This window comes from Penicillium hispanicum (genome assembly GCF_028827665.1).
Source record: "Penicillium hispanicum strain IBT 35686 chromosome Unknown utg000006l_segment0_segment0, whole genome shotgun sequence".
In the NCBI taxonomy this organism is placed as follows: domain Eukaryota; kingdom Fungi; phylum Ascomycota; class Eurotiomycetes; order Eurotiales; family Aspergillaceae; genus Penicillium; species Penicillium hispanicum.
The window spans coordinates 3,541,396-3,564,736 of NW_026623198.1; the positions used below are offsets into that span (position 1 = coordinate 3,541,396).

General features: G+C 54.2%; 9 protein-coding genes across 9 annotated transcripts; 4 read left to right on the forward strand and 5 right to left on the reverse strand.

Moving 5' to 3' along the window:
* Positions 1-1,114: 1,114 nt before the first annotated feature.
* On the forward strand, positions 1,115-1,396 carry N7459_007664 (uncharacterized protein; the record flags this gene model as incomplete). Its single annotated transcript, XM_056946832.1, has 1 exon — positions 1,115-1,396. The coding sequence occupies one exon, from the start codon at positions 1,115-1,117 to the stop codon at positions 1,394-1,396; it is 282 nt and encodes a 93-aa protein (XP_056798831.1).
* A 408-nt stretch (positions 1,397-1,804) lies between these two features.
* Positions 1,805-3,951, reverse strand: N7459_007665 (2-isopropylmalate synthase; the record flags this gene model as incomplete). The annotated part of the gene is made up of 5 exons (XM_056946833.1): positions 1,805-1,984; positions 2,042-2,764; positions 2,821-3,675; positions 3,737-3,881; positions 3,944-3,951. 5 exons carry the CDS (start codon positions 3,949-3,951, stop codon positions 1,805-1,807), a joined length of 1,911 nt encoding a protein of 636 aa, XP_056798832.1.
* Positions 3,952-4,549: 598 nt separating this feature from the next.
* On the reverse strand, positions 4,550-6,118 carry N7459_007666 (threonine--tRNA ligase MST1; the record flags this gene model as incomplete). The annotated part of the gene is made up of 1 exon (XM_056946834.1): positions 4,550-6,118. One exon carries the CDS (start codon positions 6,116-6,118, stop codon positions 4,550-4,552), a length of 1,569 nt encoding a protein of 522 aa, XP_056798833.1.
* A 251-nt stretch (positions 6,119-6,369) lies between these two features.
* N7459_007667 (uncharacterized protein) lies at positions 6,370-7,803 on the forward strand (the record flags this gene model as incomplete). Its single annotated transcript, XM_056946835.1, has 1 exon — positions 6,370-7,803. The coding sequence occupies one exon, from the start codon at positions 6,370-6,372 to the stop codon at positions 7,801-7,803; it is 1,434 nt and encodes a 477-aa protein (XP_056798834.1).
* Positions 7,804-9,292: 1,489 nt separating this feature from the next.
* Positions 9,293-10,603, reverse strand: N7459_007668 (glycoside hydrolase family 16 protein; the record flags this gene model as incomplete). Its single annotated transcript, XM_056946836.1, has 1 exon — positions 9,293-10,603. The coding sequence occupies one exon, from the start codon at positions 10,601-10,603 to the stop codon at positions 9,293-9,295; it is 1,311 nt and encodes a 436-aa protein (XP_056798835.1).
* Positions 10,604-12,692: 2,089 nt separating this feature from the next.
* On the reverse strand, positions 12,693-15,691 carry agdC (putative alpha-glucosidase; the record flags this gene model as incomplete). The annotated part of the gene is made up of 7 exons (XM_056946837.1): positions 12,693-13,632; positions 13,690-13,798; positions 13,857-14,339; positions 14,392-14,463; positions 14,520-14,763; positions 14,820-15,427; positions 15,481-15,691. The coding sequence occupies 7 exons, from the start codon at positions 15,689-15,691 to the stop codon at positions 12,693-12,695; spliced, it is 2,667 nt and encodes an 888-aa protein (XP_056798836.1).
* A 1,011-nt stretch (positions 15,692-16,702) lies between these two features.
* N7459_007670 (NAD(P)-dependent alcohol dehydrogenase) lies at positions 16,703-17,955 on the reverse strand (the record flags this gene model as incomplete). Its single annotated transcript, XM_056946838.1, has 2 exons — positions 16,703-17,696; positions 17,789-17,955. The coding sequence occupies 2 exons, from the start codon at positions 17,953-17,955 to the stop codon at positions 16,703-16,705; spliced, it is 1,161 nt and encodes a 386-aa protein (XP_056798837.1).
* Positions 17,956-19,555: 1,600 nt separating this feature from the next.
* Positions 19,556-20,402, forward strand: N7459_007671 (F1F0 ATP synthase subunit g; the record flags this gene model as incomplete). Its single annotated transcript, XM_056946839.1, has 3 exons — positions 19,556-19,793; positions 19,996-20,080; positions 20,159-20,402. 3 exons carry the CDS (start codon positions 19,556-19,558, stop codon positions 20,400-20,402), a joined length of 567 nt encoding a protein of 188 aa, XP_056798838.1.
* Positions 20,403-21,036: 634 nt separating this feature from the next.
* Positions 21,037-23,252, forward strand: rok1 (RNA-dependent ATPase ROK1; the record flags this gene model as incomplete). Its single annotated transcript, XM_056946840.1, has 2 exons — positions 21,037-21,179; positions 21,203-23,252. The coding sequence occupies 2 exons, from the start codon at positions 21,037-21,039 to the stop codon at positions 23,250-23,252; spliced, it is 2,193 nt and encodes a 730-aa protein (XP_056798839.1).
* Between the last annotated feature and the right edge of the window lie 89 nt (positions 23,253-23,341).

Below are 23,341 nucleotides of genomic sequence, written 5' to 3' on the forward strand. Positions count from 1 at the left end.
ATTTAACTATACTCTGTACATGGTACTCGACCTGTGAGTTTTCATCTAAAGCAAAAAGGGTGCGCAGAAGAGCCGTTCCGGGCGTGTGTTTTGATCCAGGCATGGTTTGATTCTATTTTTTCTTTCCTGTTTCCCCCGCCATCTAGCATTATGATCTTTTGTTTCTAGCCTTTGCCCTCTTCACGTCCCCGAATACCTCCCCTGCGTTGTTTCTTTCTCATGTTCCGTTCTGCATGTGCTTTTCCGTTGTACATATCATACCCGACCAACATATCATGAGCCCTTTGATCAAACTTTGATGCGCACTTCCCCATGATATCATTCTTCTGGTTCTCATGATCGTCGAGGGTCAAGGTTCGCCTCTACCTGAGGACGTGATGGCGACCCACCCTTGTACCATCCGTGCCGGCATCATCTGCGAGGGGATCTCGCAATCGGCCGGACTGGCTTTGCAACAACAGAAGAGAATACAATGTCTGCGTACCCTACATCTTCTTCATGGTCAACCACCAGACTCCATCGTGCTCCTGCTTTCTCCGTGAACGGTGTCGATCAGAGAGCCTTCTGCTCGCAGCGCCCTATACTTCGTATAGCCAAATTCACCGACCAATCACCCGTGCTTATCGCCTGTGCAATCGTGTGGAAAGATGAGAAAAAAGCTGCTTTTCTGCTCTTTCCCTTATGACAATAAGGGGCTGCACTGAAGTCAACCTGGAGAGAACAAGTATATAGATGTCCGACACGGGCTTCAAATACATCATTCTCTCCAGCAATGTCTCCAGCATTCCCCACATAATTGAAACCTTTTCGATTCTTCCTGCTCGCAGGCTTAACTGTGGCCCAAGGATCCCCAATATTCTCTTCATTCTAACTGATTATCAGGGCATGTATGTAAGAGGACTAAAGCAAATGGCAAATGCCCAAGCTATAGGTGAACACCCAAGCCCCCCGATTGCATGTCATCTTCTCCAGTATGGGGCGTGTATACTGAACCTGGCTCCTGGAGCTCCTTGTCCAAAAAGGAGCGACCTATCTCAAGCATTACTGCTCCGTCGCATTGTGTTGTCCTTCAAGCGCCAATCTCTGGACTGGCTGCATGCCGCACAATACCAACATGTTGGACGTCAGCCTGCCCTACGGCGGGTATCCGAGGGTCGTATCAGCCGGCTGGAACGACAACTACCTCCCGCTGTGGATGCAGGACGCCGGGTACAACACGTACTTTGTCAGCAAGCTATGGAACTCGCACACCGAGGAGAATTACAATCCGCCCTACACGCGTGGCTTTAACGGATCGGACTTCTTGCTCGATGCGCTTGTGATGGTTCTCAAATCTTGTGGTGACGATCCGTGTCGCTATCCCTGGCGCCAGCTGCACCCGGCTGGGATCGTTTGACACATTCTACCAAAACCAGCCTGAAGTGGCCTTATCGGCTTGTGAGCTTGGGTATATTGTTGAGTCAGAGGGACTACAGAAGTTTGATGTTTACGGGAACTGAAGGAATGAGAGGAGATGGGACGATCCCTTACCATGGCAGAAGTGTACGCATGTGGGTACTAACACTGATATCCACATTGGTAGCTAGATGAACAGCTACGCGGTAAGAAGTAATTGTCTAAAAAGGGTGTTGAATACCTAGGTAGTTAATCGCTCGAAGGAAACGCCATTCAACATGTATATGAGGGACACGGTAAGATAGACACATTATTATTTGGATTCTGCTCTTTCAACATGTCTCATTGATATATGCATTATTTGCTAGCGGCTACTCCAAAAATGATCAACACAAAACACTTTTACATCTTACTGGGCCTCGGCCTTCTTGGTCAGCTGTTCAATGTCAACCTTAGGACCAAGACCACCGGCGTCGGGGGCCTCTGGAGAGCCGGTCAACTGCTCGAGAGCCTGGAGATCGTCATTCGTCAGGGTGTTAGAGCGGATAGGGCGGAAAGGAGCTGGGGAGCCAGCGGAGGAGGCGAGAAACTGCAGCGCGGATTAGTCGTGGGACTTGGCTTTCCAGGCTCGTCATCGGCAACTTACTGAGCTGGCAGCGCTGAGCAGCGCGATGAGAGAGGCTTGGACGACATCCTGGTGGATTCCTACACCCCACACCTGCTCCTTGCTGCCGGCAGCGGTGCACTGGATGTAGGTAGCGGCCTTCACGTCACGACCCAGACCAATCGAGTGCTCCTTGTAGTCCACTACATCGAGGTCAATGCCCAGAGTGGACAGAGCGGCGGCAAGCGAGGAGAGGGCACCAGGGCCAACGCCAGTGATGGCGTGCTGTTCATTGTCGATCTCAACGATACCAGTGAAGCGACGCTTCAGGTTCTTGGTGTTGAGCGCCTTACCGGGTTCGGGCGGGGCAGGCGACTGTGAGCGGTCGGTGGTGATGTTGTAATCGATCAGGTTGAAGCGTGGATTGGACTTGAGATGGTAGGCCTCCTCGAATAAGTTGACGATCTCGGAGGGCCGCAGCTCACGGTTGGCCTTCTCGGTCTCCTTCTGCACGATCTTGCTGAACTCGACCTGCAGGGCACGAGGGAGATCCAGCTCCAGACTGCGCAGGATAATCCAGGCAGCGCCACCCTTCCCACTCTGCGAGTTGACGCGAATGACAGCCTCGTACGTCCGTCCGATATCGTGTGGGTCGAGGGGGAGATAGGGGATTTGCCACTCGTCGTTGTCAGTTGCATTGGTATTCTCGCGGATTCGGAATCCCTTAGAGATAGCATCTTGATGAGATCCACTGAAGGCGCAAACCTGGAAGGAGGCATTAGTTTCCACAGCACTTGCTCAGTCGGGCGACCAATACATACCACCAGCTGACCACCATACGGCCAACGCTCATTCACAGGAATCTTGTTGCTCTCTTCCACGACCTTGATAACTGAATTGATGTCCGAAAAGTCCACGTTGGGTGAAACACCTTGCGTGTAAAGGTTCAGGGCCAGAGTCACCAGGTCGACATTGCCAGTGCGTTCACCATTTCCGAAGAGGGTACCTTCAACACGCTGGGCACCGGCCATCTGCGCCAACTCCGCCGCAGCGATGGCACAGCCACGGTCATTGTGGGGGTGGAGAGAAACAACAAACTTTTCCCGCTCCGTCATGTTAGTGCAGAAATATTCAATCTGATCCGCATAGACATTAGGCGTCGACATCTCCACAGTAGCTGGCAGGTTGAAAATAATCGGGTTCTCTGCAGTAGGCTCCCAAGCAGCCTTGACAGCCTCACAAACCTCGACCGCAAAGTCCGGCTCGGTATCTGAGAAGGTCTCTGGGGAGAACTCAAACTGCCATTCCGTACCGGCCATGGCAGGATCATCCTTAGTAATTGAGCGGGCGTATTTGGCGCATTGAACGGCCTTTTCAAGACTCTGTTTCCGATCCATGTTGAAGACAATACGGCGGAAGCAAGGGCTCGTAGCGAGGTAGATGTGGAGAATGGCCTTTTTGGCGCCCTTCAGCGAGTCGACTGTGCGGCGGATGAGGTCCTCACGACACGGGGAGAGGACCTGCAGCCAGACATCATCAGGGGTAAGACCGGGCTCTTCGACGAGACGGCGGGTGAAGTCGAAATCTGTTTGAGAGGCAGAAGGGAAGGACACTTCAATCTCCTTGTAGCCGATATCCACGAGCATCTTGAAAAAGCGGTATTTTTGCTCGACGTCCTAATCACCACAGACAGGTTAGCCTCCTACCATCCCAGATCATCAACAACACCTATCCTACCATTGGATCAGGAAGACTCTGGTTGCCATCGCGCAGATCGGTCGCCAACCATCGCGGGGCCTTGTCGATGACCTTGTTGGGCCATTGGCGATTGGGCAGGCTCAAGGGCTTGAATGGCTTATATTTTGTTGAGGGATCTTTGAGCCTGGCAGGAAGTCAGTCTGGATGGCTGCAAATAGCACAATGTCTCTCGACGGGGCGACATACATCGGCATGGCGGCGTCGGCGGGGTACAGCGGGGGGGAGATGATAAGAAACGATAAAAGGGAGTTGCGGAAGACGCAGCTGAGTCTGGCCAGGAGAAAGCACAAGCTGTCGTCCGAAGAGAGGGATCGCAGATCCTTTATAAACCCGCAAGTAGAGGCCAATAAACCGAAAGGAATTTGTGACTCAAGAATCGCGATCGTCGATGACGCCGATTTTTTTCGGCGCCGATGGCGGAGTCACGTGGGACGCCCGGGGCTGAATGTCGCTGGAAAGGAGTGGCGATGCATTGGGCAATTCAAGCGATCTTTCTTTGCGACAAGTTCTCGTTGCAAACCCTATCCGCGTCACCGCTCGTTTTTTCTGACTCTCTATCGCATAGCGAGTGCGATGCCTCTTGTTGCCGTCCATGACAGACGCCCCGAGTTCGGAGCCCTTCATGTCTGAGGCTTCCATTCCAGGCCGAGGCTAACCGCGCCGAAGTAAACTACGGAGCGCCCAATCCGCTCTGACACAATGAATTTTTGGTATTATACAGATCATCCAGCCTAGGAGCGGTGAGTATGTTATTGTACAAGCTCGCTCAAAGCAACAATCAGCATCGTCCAACTACAAGAAGTGCTTCTCGAACTGCACCAGCAGCGGGCGTACCTCGTCCACCTTGAGCTTGACGGCCCGCGGGTTCTTCAATGTATCAGCTCCGAATTGATCATGGATCAGTGCTCGGAATTGCTGTGCTTCCGCGTCCGTCTTGCTCTGCAGCTGCCCAGAAATGTCCACGGTGATGCCGCCTTCTGCGAGGTCGCGCGAGCCCAAAATGAAGATGAGGTTGTACTTCATCTGTTTGGCACGTTGGATTTTCTTGCCCAGCGTCTGCGCACTAGTGTCCACATCAACCACGAATGTCGAGTCACCTGGCGAAAGGGGACGCGGTGGTCTTGCGGAAGCGTCGTTCGGAAGTACGCGAAAGCCGGCGAATCGGGCTGCTGCTTCTTCTGCTCGTTTCACCACCGCGTCGTCCTGATTGACAGTCAAGATAATTCCTTGGCGTGGTGACAACCAGAAAGGCCAGTGCCCACCATGATGCTCAATCAGCAGGGCCAGGAACCGCTCCAGAGAGCCGAAAATCGCACGATGCACCAACACAGGGGTTGCAACTCCAGGTTTCGCCGGGTTATAGTCCGTCTCGCCCTCTGGGACCTGATACTCCAGGCCAAAACGTTCTGGTAGGTTCATATCCAGCTGGATCGTGGACAGTTGGTGATATTTACCCGCCTGGTCCTGAAGTTGAATATCAATCTTGGGGCCGTAAAAGGCACCATCGCCCTCGTTCAGCGCCCATTCGCGCCCAGTGCTGTCCAGGGCCTGTCGCAATTGATTCTCTGCATTGTCCCACATCTCCAAGGTCCCAATAAAATCCGTCTCCGGCCGTGTCGAAAGTACCAGCCGGTACGGTCCTAGTCCGAACGTTTTCATCGCCATATCCACAAACCCCAATGCCGACGCGATTTCGGATTCGATCTGTTGTGGCCGGCAGAAGATATGGCCGTCGTCCTGGTGGAATCGGCGCACGCGTGTGAGACCTGTCAGCGAGCCGGATACTTCGTTGCGGTGCAGGGGGCTGAAGTCTGCGTATCGGACTGGCAATTCGCGATAGGAGTGGTTCTGCGACTTGAAGAGCAGACAGTGGCCCGGGCAGTTCATTGGCTTCAGCCCATAAGACTCGTCTTCGCCAACTTCGCCTTCCGTCTCACCGGTCGCCCCCCGACCGGTGACCTCGTACATATCCTCTTTGTAGTTTTGCCAGTGACCTGATATCTCCCACAACGAGCGTTTGTAGATGGTCGGGGTCAAAACTTCCCGAAAGCCGTATTGCAGGTACTGAGTGCGGAGGAAGGAGATGAGCTTGTTGATGACATGTGTGCCGTTCGGAAGAAAGAGAGGCGACCCAGGACTGTAGATGGATGAGGTGAATAGCTCTTGTGTCGTTCCTAGAGCTCGGTGGTCGTTGGGTGGTAATGAGGGAACTTCAGGGACACCGTTGGCGGCGTCAGCGCATGAGCAGCGGCGGACTGCGGTCGTCGACAGCCATTGCAGCCTGACAGACTGCCATTGTGACGGCCTGTTGACAAGGGGTCGAGTGCAGAGGCGCGGTCGAAGTCGAACGAGAGGGCGCATGGTTGGTTGCACTGAAGGCCGTTGCGTTTTCCTGCCGATCCCGCCTCTGCGCTTTCCCCACCGCTTTGCACGACAGGACGGAACAGTCGCGCTGCGCTTGACGAGACTCGACTCTCCTCGTGGTCACATTTGACAAGACACGTCTTGCAGTGATGCTATCTCCGACCTGAAAATCTCTGAGTTTTCTAACAGCCCCTTCTAAGCCTGTTATCCGTTTGCCCGCTGAGCGGATATGTGATGTTTACGGCGCCATGTCGACGGAACAACCTCATACCCCGGATCGCTCTGTCCTGGGCGAGTCCTGGGTAGTCGCCTCCACTGCCTCGATCAAGTACCGAGACTCGAAAGAAACCCCGGATCCTGCCAGTCCCAGTCCCCAGCCGAGATCAGAGCGAAAGAAGGACGGTGACAAGACCGCGGCCCAACCATCAGACTCGTTAACCTCCTCTTCATCCTCATGGACTATGTCGGGTCCCGAGCTGATCATGCCTTCCATCTACGAGATGCCTGTCTCGGAGGCATCGTGGGTTGCGCCGAATCTTCGGTCAAAGAATCAAACATCCAACTATACGATGAAAAAGCGCCGCAAACCGTCCTTCACAGATGAAGAATCGCGCCGCGCCAAACGACTCAGCGCTGCATTCAATAGTCCCGGCGCTGGTTCGTCGACTCCAACCCATCAGAATGCACACTCTGTAGTGGCAAGACTCGCGACCTTCTGTCGCGACCAGGGCACATTCTTCCGCACTGCGATCAATGGACTCTTGATCGCCCTCATCCTTCACCTACTGGTGCTCCCCGAGCTCATTTACCAGGCTCAAGACCTCTGCCAGTTTCCTGGCATGAAGGCCTTATACGCTGATAGTTGTGTGCCACTCAAAGCCCGACCCCTTCATCCCTCGAGCGCGGTTGTTTCTCCCGAAGAAACCATCATAACCTCTCAAAAACATCTGGAGACCATATTCGATAGCACCCTTCAAACCCTATTACCGCTCTCGCAACTCCTGAAAGAAAGCGAGAACATGCTCAGCGACCTGCAGGACCAGCTCCAAGCAAGCTTCCCCGACGTGCGCAACGCCCTCGACCTTGAATTCCAGGGCAGCGACCAGGCGATACGAGCCGCAACATGGGAATTCGACTCCCTGCGCGCCGACCTCCGCTCTGCAGTCGACAGTCTTCTTGCATCACCGCCAACCCAAGACTCGAGCGGCTCCATGGCGCGCGACACCCGATTTGCGGCCCAGCTCCGGCGCCGCGCAGAGTACCTCGATCGGCTGCGCGCGCAGATCCGCACCAAGGCGGACTCGCTCAGCAGCCGGTTCAGCACGCTGGACGACCACCTCGAAGCGGTGGACAGCATCGTCGCACGAGAAGAGCGGCGTGCGTCGCTGCTGTCTGCGGCGCCGGATGGCCATGGACGCGGAGCGCCAGGCGCGTTACAGGGTGTGCTGCACTCGCTGTCGCGCTATGCCGCATTCGGCGGCGAGTTCTTCGCCCGTTCGCGATCGGCGCAAGACTCGTCAGCTCCTGGCCCGAGTGTCGTCGGTGCCAATGCCCGGCCGGCGACGACCCTTGCGTTGTTAAGGCTTGCGGCGACGCACCATCGCCCGGTTGCCGATTCAGTGCTCCGCCTCTCTCGGCAGCTGAGGGACGTGCAGCGTGATCGCTTGGGCTCCACCTGGTAAGGGACTGGTCCACCTGGTGGCCTCCAGTCCCTGAGGGTCCGAGTCTGTGTCCATGTGAGTGCAATGTCACGACAATACTGAACTTTGACGAGTTGGCGATAGATGAATTGATATTGGAGTAGGATTGGGAATTAAGGGTGTCGGCGTTGCGTTGGAACACGAGTGGACGAATTACGAAATGCATTTCCTTTTACCTTACAAGTACATTGATAGTGAGTCAATTACTCCAAGTCGTACAATCAACCGTCCATCCTTCGAGTGGTGATTGGCCTGTCCCTGAATCCCGGAGCCCGAATTGACTTTGCAATACTTGCGAACGGCGCGTAATCCTCATAAAATCAATCCTTCACCCGTGACAATCATCTCCTAATTCTACATCATCCTCGCTCCTATGCACGGATATATGTAGATCAAAAGAAATCTCTACGTGCTCAACACGCAGAATCACAACTGCCTTTGCCACAGTGCTTACCACCTCCCAATGCCATCCACCAACCCACCCATAAAATGGGTAACGAGTATCCGCCTCGCTACCACGGAACACCGCAATAGCAGCGCCCAGGCCAGCCAATGGCAATACAATGCACCAGCCAGCAAATCCTTCTCATCGGAAGACGCCGCTCTGGGACTGGCGCCCGAATATTTTACGAGATGCGGGCTGGGATACTAGTCCACGACATTTTTATCTGAATTTAATGACCATAGACCGTGTCTTGGCTTTTACGTGACATGTCTGACTTGTGCAGTAGTAGATCCCTAGGTATATATAGGTATTAATAATGCCTGGTTCACTGGTTTGAGCTGTAGGTAGTGGAATGGGTGTAGACTTCCGTAGAAAATACGAGTCTGCGCTTAAATGGGCTGGGAAACTGGATCGATTCTATGGGTCGGTCGGTTAGAAAGTCTAAACTGATGAACTCAAAGGGCAGTGATCAAAAGAAAAAGAAAAAGAAAAAGAAAAAGAAAAAGAAAATAAGGAACGCTCAGTTCTCAGGTGAACCGGGGGGAGTTCGTGCAATAGGCTTGTTTGGTATTTTTGTTTTCTGCGTCTTCTGTTGCCTGGTGAATTGGAATGGCTGATTGTGTTGCACAGCGTTGAATGCAGCTGCGATGCAAGTCGAGGTGTAAACAAAGACGCGCATGCAGGGTGTACGACGTGGCCTGCATGGACCACATCAAAATCTTCAAGGACTAAAGCTTGAGCAGAAAACTGGGATTCCCGTGGGAAGAAGATTAATTTCTAGTAGCGTCGAGATGGTAGATAAGTACAGCAGTGAGAAGGGCATCAAAGGTCCAGATTCAACCGCCCCCGGGTGTAGACACATTCGTTAAGAGGATAAGTACCCAGAAAATAGAGGGCATATAGACCATGAGAAAAAAGATACAGACAAAAAGAGACCATCCCTCATTTCCAAAAACCCGGTTCCAGCCCAGTTTGCTTCACCCGTGAGGCGTGATTAGGTGCATATCAAATAGCAAGTGCAATGCTTCACAGCTGGATGAAAGCAGTGATCAGGGCCAAGAAGGACAGAGGGCCCAGGTAGTTGGCAGCCACATTGGCCGCGGCGCTGAAGGATGTAGTGGCACTGGGGGCACTGGAAGAGCCCGAGCCGGAAGCAGAGCCGGAGCCGGTAGTACTAGAGCCCGAGCCAGAGCCCGATCCCGAGCCCGAGCCAGTGGCGCCACTGGAGGAGCTGTCGGAGCCAGATGCACCGGTCGATGAGGCAGTGGCTGAGCCACCGGGGACAGTGGTCTTGCCAGCAGACGAAGACTGGGTGGTGGTCACCATGGTGCTGGCACCTGAGGAGGTGGAGTCAGCGGACTCGGAGCTGGTAGAGGAAGCAGTGGAGGTCGAGTCCGAGCTGCTGGAGGTGGTCGAGCTGGAGCTGTCACTGGAGCTCGAGCTCGAGCTGTCGCTGGAAGAGGCGCCGCTCATCTTGATGCTGTCGGAGGAGCCCGACTTGTCGCCGTAGCTGTATGACTTGGCCGGGTTGGCGTTGGTCACCTCCACCGACTTGATGTACATCGAGAACGGAGCCTTGGAGTAATCGGTCTCGCCGCCAGCCCACTCGATGGTACCCTGACTGTTGCCCGAGTCTCCACCAGCCCAAATGCCGATGCGGATATTCATAGGGGTCTGGGGATAGCGGGAACCACCCTTGGCATCGGCATATTTCAGGGTGCGGACGACATTGCCGTCAATGGACCAAGTGGTCTGGTCCTTCTGCCAGTCGACAGAGTAAGTGTGGAAAACGTCCTGGGGAGTGGAGATCGTGGGCCAGGTGGCACGATCGTAGCTGGAGGTATCCCCCTTGCCGAAATAGTTCGTCTCAACAGTGGTGCTGTCACCGCCAAGGGCTTCCTGTAGAGAAAAGGTCAGAAACGAGTTGCCAGCCATAGCGGGAGCTTTCAGAAACGAGACACGTACCCAATCGATCTCATCGAGATCGTCCGACTCCATCACGATGGAGCTGACAATACCGGTGCCGGGGGCCGCCTTCATGGTGACATCGATCTTACCGTACCAGATGTAGAAGTCGGACTGAATGGTGGGCGCATCACCCTTCTTGTTGATCGTGAACTCTGCACCATCGGAGCCAGTGTCGACCTTGCCGGCCGTGGTCTTCCACTTGTCCAGGCTCGACGACTGAGTAAAGTCGAAGCTCAGCTTAGAGTCGGTGGAGCCGTCATCAGATGGGCAGCTCTTGTCGAGCGGGTTGCAGCTGGAGGAGGTTTGGGCAGTCACCAGAGGAGCGGTGGCGGCGAGGGCCGCGGCAGCGTACTTGAGAAGCGAAGGCATGGTGATGGTGACACACGCGTAGGCAGTACAAGCGAGAGATGTGTGGGAGTGGGAGAAAAGAGATGGGGGCAGAGGATATCACGGGCTATAAAGACGGGGCAGGGCAAGCGCAGCCTGATAGTCGACGAGTGGATCTTATGAGGCCCCCGGGTTTGGCACAGCAGCTCCACGGTTGCGCGGGTGATGGGTCCCTTTTTGCAGTGACTATGTACATAAGTACTTACCGTACATGGATGGGACGGGGAGGGGCGATTCTCGGCTGGAAAAAAAGAGGAGGCTGAGATTGGTCCAGGGGATGGATCCCCTGGAACCAACTCGGTTCAGCAGAAGCTGATAGAACGATGATTGGAGCTCGGCGTGGCAAGAAACGCCCACCTGTGGGGGGATCGTGGTGGAGCGGCCGAAGGAGCTGCTGGGGAAAGTCTGAGTGGCGGGTGAGTGAGACACGCAGTGGGCTATAGAGCAGTATTGTCGTATCTCCATCTGTGTCCGTATTTTGTCGAGCGGTGATGATAGGTAGCGTTGGTTGGGTTGACACATTCCCCTGCTCAGGGGAAATAGAGAGAGGGTGAGTCGATCGGTCGATCGGGGCGATCATGTTACAGGAAGCGGGCCAGGCACGGATAGTACTGTTAATCGGCTGATTTATTTCCACGCCTTGGATGTAACCCACTATTTATCGTCCAGACAGTCAATCATCAGGTCTGTTCCGACCACGACATAGGCCACCCAACACTGTCAGCCCATAAGCGAGCAGAACCCAATCAAGGACCCTCTTGGCCCCACCACTTCCAGTATGGATCCTACTATGCATACCGTATATATATGTATACTAGCTGATGGATACACTGACTGTGAGGTGGAATTACCCGATCTGGGACACAACCCAGTGAAACATGGGGGCTAGTGCTCTACTCCCCTCACGGGCCTTTTACTAGGTATATACATACCGAGGTAATATACTACTGCCACTTCTCTTGTACATATACCTACACCGTGCTACTGTAGCCTGCAGCACCACGTGAGCAGTTCTTTTTCTCTGTCGCTTATACTTTTGCCCCCTATGTATGCAATACTATATTCTTTTTGCCTTTCCTTCTTATATATGACCTAACATCACCATCCTGTCATTTCGCTCGCTTCCAATAGCCCTCGCCATGAACTTGCGGCCCGTGCCCATAGCCGAAGGCCCGCATACGAGATCCTAGCGTGGATGCGACCGTTTATTGCACCCCTAGAAGGAGCCCTGATATATGTCTTAGTCCCGTCTTAGTTCTATCAAGGACTTGGGATTACTACATATAGTTACCCCAGGGGGGTCCTGTCAATTCAGTAGTAATACTCGCATAACCAATACTCCCGAGCCTTATACTGTCGATGTACTCACTAAAGCGGGCGCTCCTCGCTTCGCACCCTATCCAATCACAACACCACATAGCAAATCCGCCCACATGAGGGTTTGGGTTGGTTAACAATGACGCAGGAACAAATGCTTGGCTTCGTGGGCGTGCGCATTATTCTTTGCTAACGTACTGCTCCGTATACATCCTGCCCTGGGCGTGTTTAGGATTAATCTTCACCCTGTCATCTACCCCGTACTTGCTCTCACTAAAATGATTACTCCATACATAGGCACGGGGTACTTGACGTAGCCAGGAGCCTACACCTGAGACCATGCATAGAGCAACGGGTCGCTCAGAAGGGTAAGCTCTTGCCAGGGACAGACCAAACTCAGACATCTCTTCGATTGTGAACCCCCAAGCCGCTAGTTCGTCTCTCTCTCTGCCATCGTTCCGAGCTCTAGGTCCGCGGCAAAATCTATTCTTACCGACGCGGCCCAAGCTGGGTTGAGAGGCACGCTATCGAAGTCAAAATCCCGACTTGGGGCACGACCAAGGAAAAATAGCGGGCGAACTACAGAGACCGACAAAGAACGAAAATGGGTATTTCTCCGACCGATTCTAGCTAGCTGCTATGTACCGAACTAGCGCGCATGCATCTCATCAGTCGTCGCCCGACCACGCAACCGATCCATCACCCCAGAAACAGAGCACCGGAAACTACCGTCGATCCGACTAGGAATTCCTACCTAGAATTCCACCGTCACCGGGCCCGTCAGCGTAATGTTGGTCTGCTTGGTCAGACTCTGGCGCGCCGCATCGTACTGCAGGTCGGCGCGGCGCGACATGGGGCGCCGGTTCTGGCCTAGCAGCACGACAGACTCGATGACCACGTTCGCCTGGTACCCGAACTCGCCGCGGATGTGCAGCTGGCCGTTGCTGTACTCAAACTGCACGAGCGTCGTGCTAGCCTGGTGCAGGGACTCGCCGTCGTCCAGGTACAGCTGGCCGGCGGCGTAGTTGCTCAGGTTCGGCGCGACCAGGATCTCGAAGCCGCGGCGGCGCAGCTCGGTCGTCGTATGCGCGCTGGCCGAGCGCAGTGGGAGCACGCTGCCGCCCCGGATGTGGATCGGGATGTCGGTTACCTGGATGTTGGTCAGGGTGATGTTGCGCCCTTTGCCGCGGACCGTCTGGCCCGTGTACCAGTCGTAGAACAGGTCGTCGGGGAAGTAGGCGTCCACGGAGGTCTGGCCGGCATCCTGCACGGGGGAAACCAGCAGCGCGTCGCCGTAGAAGAACTGCAGCTCGATCGCGAAGGTCGCCGTGTCCTCGGGGTACAGGTAGAACAAGGGCTGCAGGAATGGCTCGCCCGTTTCCGATTGCCGGTGGAAGGCTGTGTACAGGTAGTCCAGGAGTCGGTAGCGGATGTCGATGATCTTGCGAGCTGCCTCGGCGACCACGGGCCACCGGTAGAATTCCTGTGGGATGGCGCCGAGTTCATTGTGGTTGCGGAAGAACGGATAGAACCCGCCCAACATTGCCCAGCGTGCGCAGAGCTCTTCGTTGGTGTTGCCGCCAAATCCGCAGACGTCGGCGCCAACCATGGGGATCTGGAAGATCGAGGCGAAGGACAGAATCTGCGCAATTGAGGCTCGGTACTTGTCCCACTGGCTCAGGTTGTCACCAAGCCTGTACACAGGTTAATCAGAAATAGTGACAAGCACCGTTGTCAGAGAATGAACTCACCAATGGCCGACGTGCGCACCGGCACCGGCAAATGTACTGCGAGTAATGATCAGGGGACGAACCTTGGGGGAGCGCTGGAGCATGGCCTCGCGAGATGCAGAGCTCATCACTAATGACAAGGTCAGAATGGGAGAGGACAACGGCCACCACTTTGGCATGTCACTTACTCGTTCCATAAAGATTGTGAGTGTCGTACTCAGCATAGCCTTGCCCAGCATGGATGAGATCGGTGTCGATGGTCTTGTTGCTCAGAGACCCAGCGGCATTGGCAATCTGATACTGAGGAGCAATGAGATCTCGACCAGGCAAGCCCGCCTTCCTGCCCTTCGTGTCCCGGGCCCGCGGATTAACGGTTCGCTTCTTCGAGCGCGAGTGTTTGGGCTGGAAGTCATAGGGGAAGCCAGGCAGGGTGCGCGGCGGCGAACGAACAGCCGGCGGCGCGGGAGGCAGGTTGTTCTGCTGGGCGTAGCCAGCGGGATCCCTGCATGGCCAGGGGCAGAAGTTCGAGGCCTCGTTCATGTCAATCCACAGGCCGTCGATGTCGACTCCTTCCTGTTTGTCGAAGAATTGACGGAATTCGCCATTCCAGTACGCCTGGGTCTCGGGGTTGAACCAGTCCGGATACACAGTCACACCAGGCCAGACAGCGCCTATCACGGTAAGCTTTTCTTGCTGAAAGGATTTCATTGTGAGCAAACATACCTTGATATATAGTGTTTTCGTCGCGGTATAAGAAGACACCACGTTCCTTTCCTCGGTTGAAAGCGTCATTGTCTAGAAGAACACCCGGATCAGAGACATTCTTATGTAGAAGAAATAAGTACACATACCGCTATCACTCACAGCTGGGTCGACCATGACGATGTAGTGCTGGTGGTGTCGGTGGAGATGAGAAACCAGCTCACGCATCTTTTCGAGAGGGAACCGATTAGGATCCAGAGTGAAGACACGTCGGCCGTCCATGTAGTCGATGTCAGTCCACATCGTCTCCAGCGGAATCTTAGCGTGACTGTAGTTGTAGACAGCTTCGGCCACATCGTAGACATCTTGATACCCGTATCGACAGTTGTGGAACTAGGATTGATTATGGTTAGTCTCTTCGGGGTATGGGGGATCTTTAGAGAACATACACCAAAGGTCCAGTAGCTTTGCATAGCAGGAACGCCGACGATATCCGAGTATTGCATACTGACATCCTTTGGATTAGGGCCAGCCAGGAAGTAGAAGTCCAAGACTCCCCCCAGTGTATTATACTCGAGATATTGACGTCCATCATAGGACTGGTCGATCTTGATGTCCATGCCATTGGAGTTGAGCAAGAAGACTCCATGGGTACCCCGGTCTCCGCGATGGTCCACGTACACTGGATGGTTGCCATACAGATTAGTGTTGGGAGGTACACCGTAGGCATCACGACTCCACAGAGTGCGCGTGTAGTTCGTGGTGGGCAGGCGCAGCGAATCGATGTGCTCTCCCAGACCGTACAGGGATGGGTTGTCAGGTAGCCAGGTGCGAAGGTTCAAGTACTGGGACTGGAAGATCAGGGTGTTTTCGAACGTGTCAAACAGCACCTGGTCGTCACGAAGGACCCTAAAGCCGAATGGCTCGGGCTGGAAGTCGAAGCGGAGAGTAGACTTGCCACGACGCGTGCCCTTTGCAGGCGGGCGAGGCAGGACAGACTCCGGCACCTGGTAGACCTCCTCATCGGCATCGTAAATCATGACATGGAGACGGTCATCTGCGTGTTTGTTAGCCGTCAAGTTTCGTGAAATGTGAGTATTGGGTATTGACCTGTCTGGTACTCCACAAGCAGCTTGAGGTCCTGCAGATCCAAGCCGTATGAATTGCAGGGATCTCCGTCCAGTGTCAGATCCGCAGTCAGTGAAAAGTCGTGTTCCTGAATATTTGAGGCCTTGTAGCCAGGACATTCGGAGTTGTCGGACCGGGGTCCCATAACAGCCGCACCCATGAGGGGTGCGAGGAGAAGCAGCAATCCCCGCATGTTGAGAATCCAACCGAGAAACCGTTGGAAGCACAGCAGGGGGGAAATGGATGAGAATTGGGAACGAGACCAGTAGCTACTTATGTAGGTGATGGAAAGCAAGGATGTGGGTTGGGTGAGATGGAAGTGTGCCACAAGAAGAGTGGGGAGGGGGAGGATTGGGAAGATGGAGAGGAAGAAAGGATCCCATGATTGTGTGGTTAGCGATACCAAGGCCCGCTCAAGTGAGAGATCTCAGCGTACTCTCGCTGTCTCCAGCTAGCTTTGGCCTCTGCGCTACCTCATTACTGAGAGTTGTATACATCGTTGTGGGGGGCAAACATGCGGAGATGCGGAGATGCGGGCAATTATCGGACTACTTATCTTGGCTGATTTGCAGGGTCCCATCGGGGTTGCAACCTTTTCTTGTCTACGACTCTACCCGCTAATGGCCGAAGTGAGGCTGACTGCGAGTCCGAGGTGCACCGCGGGATTGCTAGTTGTCACGCTGAGGATGCAATCATCCCAGCTCAGAAAATGTTCTTCTCTAAAATCAAGCGAGGTAAACACTCCCATATCATACCTTACGCTTAGCCATTACACAGTTTTATGCCGAACCCTTACTATGTTGGCGTACCTACGAGAATATGGTAGGTATGAGATGTTCCTCGATAACTCCTATGCACATTGTCAAATTCTTTGGTCTGTCCATAAAGAGGGAAACAGAGTCCTCGATAGGTGCCCAGGTGGTGTCCACGGGCGCATCTGAGGCTTACTACGCAGGTCCTCGAGGCCCACAAGGTACTCGAGGCGACGGACGAGCGAGTTGAGACGAGGTGATTTACTGTATCAGGAGGAGCGGAACAAGTGTCTACCCGTTCTACTCTCATTATTCATCGCACATTCTTTGCATTCAACAAAAAAAAAAAGCTTCATCTCATGGTCTATTGTGCCCAGGCATCTCTAGATATCATTCATCATGCATTGGGAGAATCATCATCGTTACTGTCCAACTCGCTCATCGCAGTCCGCTCAGATATTCTGACCGGCGGATGCAGCCTTGACATCCTCCTCCGAGCTCATAATCTGCACCTTGATTGCGCCAGTCTTAGGGTTGGACGCAGTCTCAAAGGCCTTGAGAGCATCCTCAAGCGCGAACCGGTGGGTGACAAGTTTGCGCAGGTCGATCACGCCGTTCTGCACCAGACGAATGGCACGCGGCCAGGTGTTGGAGTAGCGGTACTGGTACTGCAGGTCGATCTCCTGGGTACTCAAGCGCATGAAGGGGACGGTCATCTCGTTCTTGCCGACGCCGATCACGAACACCTTGCCGCCGAACTTGACACTCCAAATGGCGGAGTTCACACTGCTCTCCACACCGGTGCACTCCAGAGCCAGCTTGGGGCGCAGGGCGTCGGGACCAGAGCCCTTGCCGTCATTGAGGGCGTTGATGATGCCCTCGGCCGCCTCCTCGGCCGACTTGCCAATCTCCACCTTGTAGGTGCGCACCTCGGGGGCCAGGGACTTGGCGAACGCCAGGCGACCCTCATCAATATCGGTGATGACGATTGGGGTGGCACCAGCCGCTCGCGCACTGAGCAGACAGATCAAGCCAATAGGGCCAGCGCCAGTGATCAACAAAGGATCGCCTAGACGCAGCCCGCTGCGCTCGACAGCCGCTAGCGTCACGCTCAGCGGCTCCAGAAGCGCACCATCTTCATAGCTCATATCGCCAATCTTGTGGCACCAGATAGCTGGGTGGTTGACGTATCGCCGCAGTAGGCCATCAACGGGTGGGGTGGACAAGAAAGCAACATTCTCGCATCCGTTGTAGCGGCCCGTGAGGCAGGGCTCGCAGGCATTGCAGATGATATTGGGCTCGATCGCGACGCGGTCGCCCGGCTTCAGGTGGGTCACGTCAGAGGCGACGGCGACCACCTGGCCGGCGGATTCATGACCCAAGACGTGGTCGCCGGTGACAATCATGGGCCCGATGCAGCCCGTGTGCCAGAAGTGAACATCCGATCTATGAGCCGCAGAGGGTGGTCTCAGCGTCTTGCTCATCTCTTTCTCTCTCTTGGTCGCGGACAAAGACTGAATAGAAAGAGGATGACTTACCCGCAGATACCGGTGCTGCGCACCTCGACGGTGACCTCGCCGGGCTTCAGTCCCTGGCCACTTTGGACATCCTCAACCTTCGGAGTGGTCTCCGCAATCCACAGGTCATGCTTGGGGTTGGTGTACACACCGATGTTGGTCTTGGAGACAGTCGTTGCGGTGGCCATTATGAAAGAGGGGATGAAAGAGGGGAAAAGAGAAATGAAAAGGACTTGACCTCGCGGAAACGAGGTGCTTTATGTCCCATCGGCAGGTGATTGCGGGCATCGCGGGCGTCATGGCGAGTGGAGCTTCTTATTTAACCGCGCGGGGGGAACTTGCCCGCTTCCGCCCCAAGCAGGAAAGTCCGGCCGCCGCTGTAGATCCCTTCGTTCTTGCTCTCCCCACGTCCCGAGTCCGTCGGCAATCGGTTAAAATCAGATTCGCCCCAGCTGCTCTCTGCTTCGTACAAGTCCGTTCATGTCCTCAACTGCGGATTCACGATATGTACAATCGGGAGTCCAGCCCGTCGATACTCCCGGATGAAGTCTGCGCATGGTGTCCAGCTTTGGATCAGGGCCAATGAATCAGGACGGAAATGGCAATTCTCCGGTGGCAGCCACAGCGTGAACTGGTCCTCCGTCCTGGCTGTCGTGATTGGTGGAGCAAGGCGGGCATCTCTCTTCCTTGCCACGGTGGACAAGGCGTACATTACTACATTCAGTCAGGTTCGTCTATCTAATGCTTTCCAAAATCGTGTAAAGGTCTCGCCTGTGCATCCTCAACCCCTATGGCCTTGTGATCAACCAAACATATACGCTCCGGAAAGGTTCTATCGTGCGACCGCGACTGTAAGACGAGACGTGGTGGATTATGGACTTAGGTAACCACTAGGACCAATGGTAATTCTAGAATCGTACCTAGGTAGCGTGCAAAGTCTGACGAATATCGGGTGGAATCTCGAAGCTGATCGGATCGGGAAATACAGACCGCGCAAGAGAATGGGACGACTGCTCAAGCTTGAATTGGATTTTCGGATGAATGAAGCCAGTCATCATGGCTCCCCGCAAGAACTACCTAGGTCTGAATTAGGTGGTGGATTGATCTCTAACAGACAGGTCTATAGTTATACAACCTAGTCTTAAAATATTTATTTAAGATATGTCTGCGTATGAGCAAGTAAGATAAGAAACCTCCCAAGAAAACATTGTTCTTCGGGAGGCAGATGGCATGTCCCTGTTGCTAGATATACAATTGGACATGTACGAGTTTGCCCATTTTGGATTTGGGGGAGTGGATCAAGAGGAATAATCGCAATAAGAAGGATTCCACAATGGCTACTCTGAGCCCCAGATATCAGCAGTTTAATGGCCGGGAAAGTGGTCAGATGTTTGGCATGCTCGCTAGTGCTGTTGCAGCCCTGTCTCTATGCAGGTACATCTGAAGGCTGAAGGCGACGCTGTCTCAACAACTTCACCAACCTCTGGCAAATCCAGAGAAGAGAAAATATTCCAGTCTTTTGATTATGCCTAAATTTGACATCGGATCTGGCCTATTATTTTCGATCGGCAAATTTTGTTTACATCCAAATCCAGGTACCGGCCTATCCTCTCACGTGACCACCCTTCCCTGAAGTTCCCGAGCCTCGAATCCGCAGATTCTGGTCTTGTCGTTGCGCCAGACTAAACCGCCATTGGACTCTACCGTCCTCCCATCAGCGACTGCCCTGGGTGACCCGTGCTTGGATTTTGATTTTCCGCTCCTTCTCCTTCCCTCGCAGTCCCCAAGATGCCCGCTGCCACCCGTGCTGTGCTGCGGCAATCGCAGTTCTTGACCCGGAGAACCGCCGTCAGACACGCCTCATCCAGCTCGGAGAAGGCCAGCCAGTCTGCCTCCTCCGCCGCCTCCAAGGCTCAGGAGGGTCTGTCCAAGGCTACTGCTGCCGCTGGTCCCGCCATCTCCAACGCCGCCTCGGCCCTGCGGAAGGTCGGCGGCCCCGTCGGCAAGGTTGTCTCGTTCGTCGACTGTAAGACACACTTTGATATTGGGAAATCCTGCATTGGACGGATACACCCCGGCTGCTCAGTGGGGGAAAGAGAGCGCGAGGATTCAATTGCCATGTTGGAAGTCATGGCCACGAATCCCGGACCTCCTCCTTGTTGACTGCCCGGGCATCCGAATCTATCTATTCTTTAAACGATAACTGACCTTGAAACCCCTTCCTACAGCCATGATCCCCCCGACTGTCTACTACTCCAAGGTTGGCATTGAGCTCGGCAAGCTAGTGTTCCGTGGCCAGAACATGACTCCTCCGTAAGCTGGACCCAGCCATTGAATCAATGCAAATCCGTCCTGTGGGCCTTCTACCTAACATGATGTCTTCTTTTCCAGCACCCTGGCCACCTTCCAGTCCTACTTCCAGCCCCTGATCAACGTCGCCCGCAACCCTGCCGCCATCAAGAGCCTTAACTTCCCCTCGCCCCAGAACTTCCTGGCCCGCATCCGCAACGCCAACAAGAAGGAGATTGCCCTGGCCGGTGTCACCACCGCTGAGGTCGTTGGTTTCTTTACCGTCGGTGAGATGATCGGTCGCCTGAACATTGTCGGCTACCGAGGCGAGGCCGCGCACCACTAGATGTGGGAACCACTTGTCTTTTTTTCCCTCCCGATTTCCTTTGTCACCATTTTGCCGCGTGCTGTGCTCTGTATGATAGACGATGGAATATAAACTGTTGTCTGAGATAGAAACATTGTTGCAATTCATTCGCCCTTTCTAGACATGGTGACTGGAATGTGTACGCCATTTGTAGGCTTTGCTCTTACAGAATGAGGAGAATGGAAAGAGATAGACGAGACCACCAGAGCACTCAAGACTCACCAGGCGCTTCTCTGAGAGTAATGATTGAAGAAGTAGGAAATGTTGCTGTGAAGAGAGACCGTCGTAGATGCCTGAGAGGTAGGTACAGAATACTTGTGACTGCCTCGGTCTTTCCCTCCTACTCATTCTTCAACCACCACGCTGCGATGGATCGTTCTGAAATCGTATCAATCTGGGCCTTGATTTATTTCATGGTCTTATATCACTGTTGGTTACTAACCCCCATCACGATCGTATCCATGATGTGCTTGATCGTGTACAACCTATTCTGTTGCTTCACAGACCGTCGCTGATTGGCCAGAGTGAAAACTCGGCGGGTCCAACTTTTTTTCTTCCGCCGAAATATCAAAAGGTCCTTCCCGACTCAACGCCAAAAGATTCTCCATCCACGATGGATGCATTCCGATTGTTGACGCGGTCGACCAAGCTCAAGCCCACTACTGCCTCGGCTTCGGAAGCTGCGGCGCGTCTCCCTTCGACCGGAAAAGCTGCGAATCCGCGCCTCTTCCGAACCGCTGAAGGCGAGAAGCTAGAGTCTGCGAAGCAGACTAAAAGAGAAAGCGCTCGTCTGCGCCGGATGAGGAGAGTGAGGACGATGTACCTGGACTGGACTTTTTCAGCTCCAACAAGCGCTCGACTGCTCCAGCTGGGGTGCATGCGACAGCGACGGGCGACCAGGACCAACGATCAGAGCGAGATGATGAATCGGACGCAGAGGAAGTGATGGACGAGGTGGAGCGTCGCACTATTCTGAACTCGCACAAGATCAAGGTCACCGATCTTCGTGATTTGGAGGAGATCCAGCCTCAGGTCCAGCCGGCGCCAGCCAAAGAATCCAAGAAGAAAAAGAAGAAGCAAAAGGACGAAGAAGCGCCTGTTCTTAGCAAGAAGGAGCAGAAGCGCGCTCGTCGCATGTATCCGCAGCCTCTGGTGTCTTTCAAGGAGCTTCGGTCCCGATACAAAATCTCGCGCCGGCTCGCGGAGAATGTCGCCGACCAAGGGTTCACGGTGCCTACGGAAGTGCAACTGGGTTCCCTTCCTCTCTTGCTAGGTGATTCGTCGGTTTTGTCTGAAGCCAAAGACTCTGAACCCGATCTGTTGGTTGTGGCGCCCACTGGCAGTGGCAAGACGCTGTCTTTTATGATACCAGTGATCAACAAGATTGTCCGGCATCACCACTCGCAACCCGACGAGCATGGAATATTTTCAGTGGTGGTTGCACCGACCAAAGAGCTGGCGAGCCAGATCGTCAACGAGGGACGGAAACTCGTGGCAGGCACCGGTGTGAAGATTACGCTGATGAGAAAGGGAATGCGAGTGGTGGACCGAGAAGATGAGGGTGGCTCAAGCGTCCTTGAAGAAGATAATGATGCATCCTCTGGGCCAGAGGAGGACGATGACGAGGAAAATAAATCCAAGAAAGGCGGCAACAACACGCCAGTCACCAAGAGCGATATTCTGGTTACCACACCTTTGCTGCTGGTGAACTCCCTGTCTTCGAATCAGACCGCAAGTATGGCAACTTTACCCTTGGTACGAAGTCTAGTGTTGGACGAAGCAGATGTACTCTTGGATCCCTTGTTTCGCGAGCAGACACTTGATATCTGGCGGTCGTGCGTGCACCCAGACCTGCGCGTGAGCCTATGGTCTGCCACCATGGGGTCAAACATCGAGGACCTCACTCGATCAACGATCAAAGAGCGACAAGATGACCTTGGACAGAAATCTAGCACACAGCATCCGTTGGTGCGCCTAGTGGTCGGATTGAAGGACTCGGCAATTCCAAACATCGACCACAAACTCGTCTACGCAGCCACCGAGCAAGGAAAACTCCTTGGGCTGCGACAGCTCCTGCGCCCTGCGGCAGCGTCGGCATCGGATGTGCGTCTTAGACCACCCTTCCTGATATTTACTCAAACCATTCCCCGTGCCATTGCTCTCCACTCAGAGTTGAAGTACGACATCCCAACTGAAGCAGGTGGATCGTCACGTATCGCCGTGCTGCACTCCGATCTATCCGATATCCAGCGCTCAGAAATAATGCGTGACTTCCGCAAGGGCGAGATCTGGATTCTCGTCACCACCGACTTGCTCGCACGTGGCGTTGATTTCCGGGGTATCAACGGTGTGGTGAACTATGACATTCCCAACTCCGCCGCCGTCTACGTCCACCGCGTGGGCCGGACTGGTCGCGCTGGTCGCGAGGGTGGTATTGCCGTGACTTATTACACGAAGGAAGATATCCCCTACGTCAAGAGCATCGCTAATATCATCGATGTCAGCGAGAAGCTGCGTGGTACGGAGGGAGAGAAATCTATCCAGAAGTGGCTCCTGGATTCGCTGCCCGATCTCAGCAAGAAAAGCAAGCAAGATCTTAAGAAACACGGTGTCAAGGCGCGCCAGGTGTCGACAACTGTCGGCAAAGGCAAGGGCGAGATCAAGGATAAAGGCATGCGCGGTACAAGGATTAGTACCAAGAGTGGCTTTGAGCGACGCATGGAGAACCGAAAGAAAGGTGCTATCAATGCCAGTCGCAACAGGAAAGCTACGACTGCGGCCGATGGTAATGATAGCGACCAAGGCAGTTGGGATGGACTGGAGGATTAGGGTTGCATTCTGTACAGAGCCCTCCGAAGACCTAGATACCTGCTAGGAGTTATACCAAATGTAATCGTCAACGCATTCAGTCATGATCA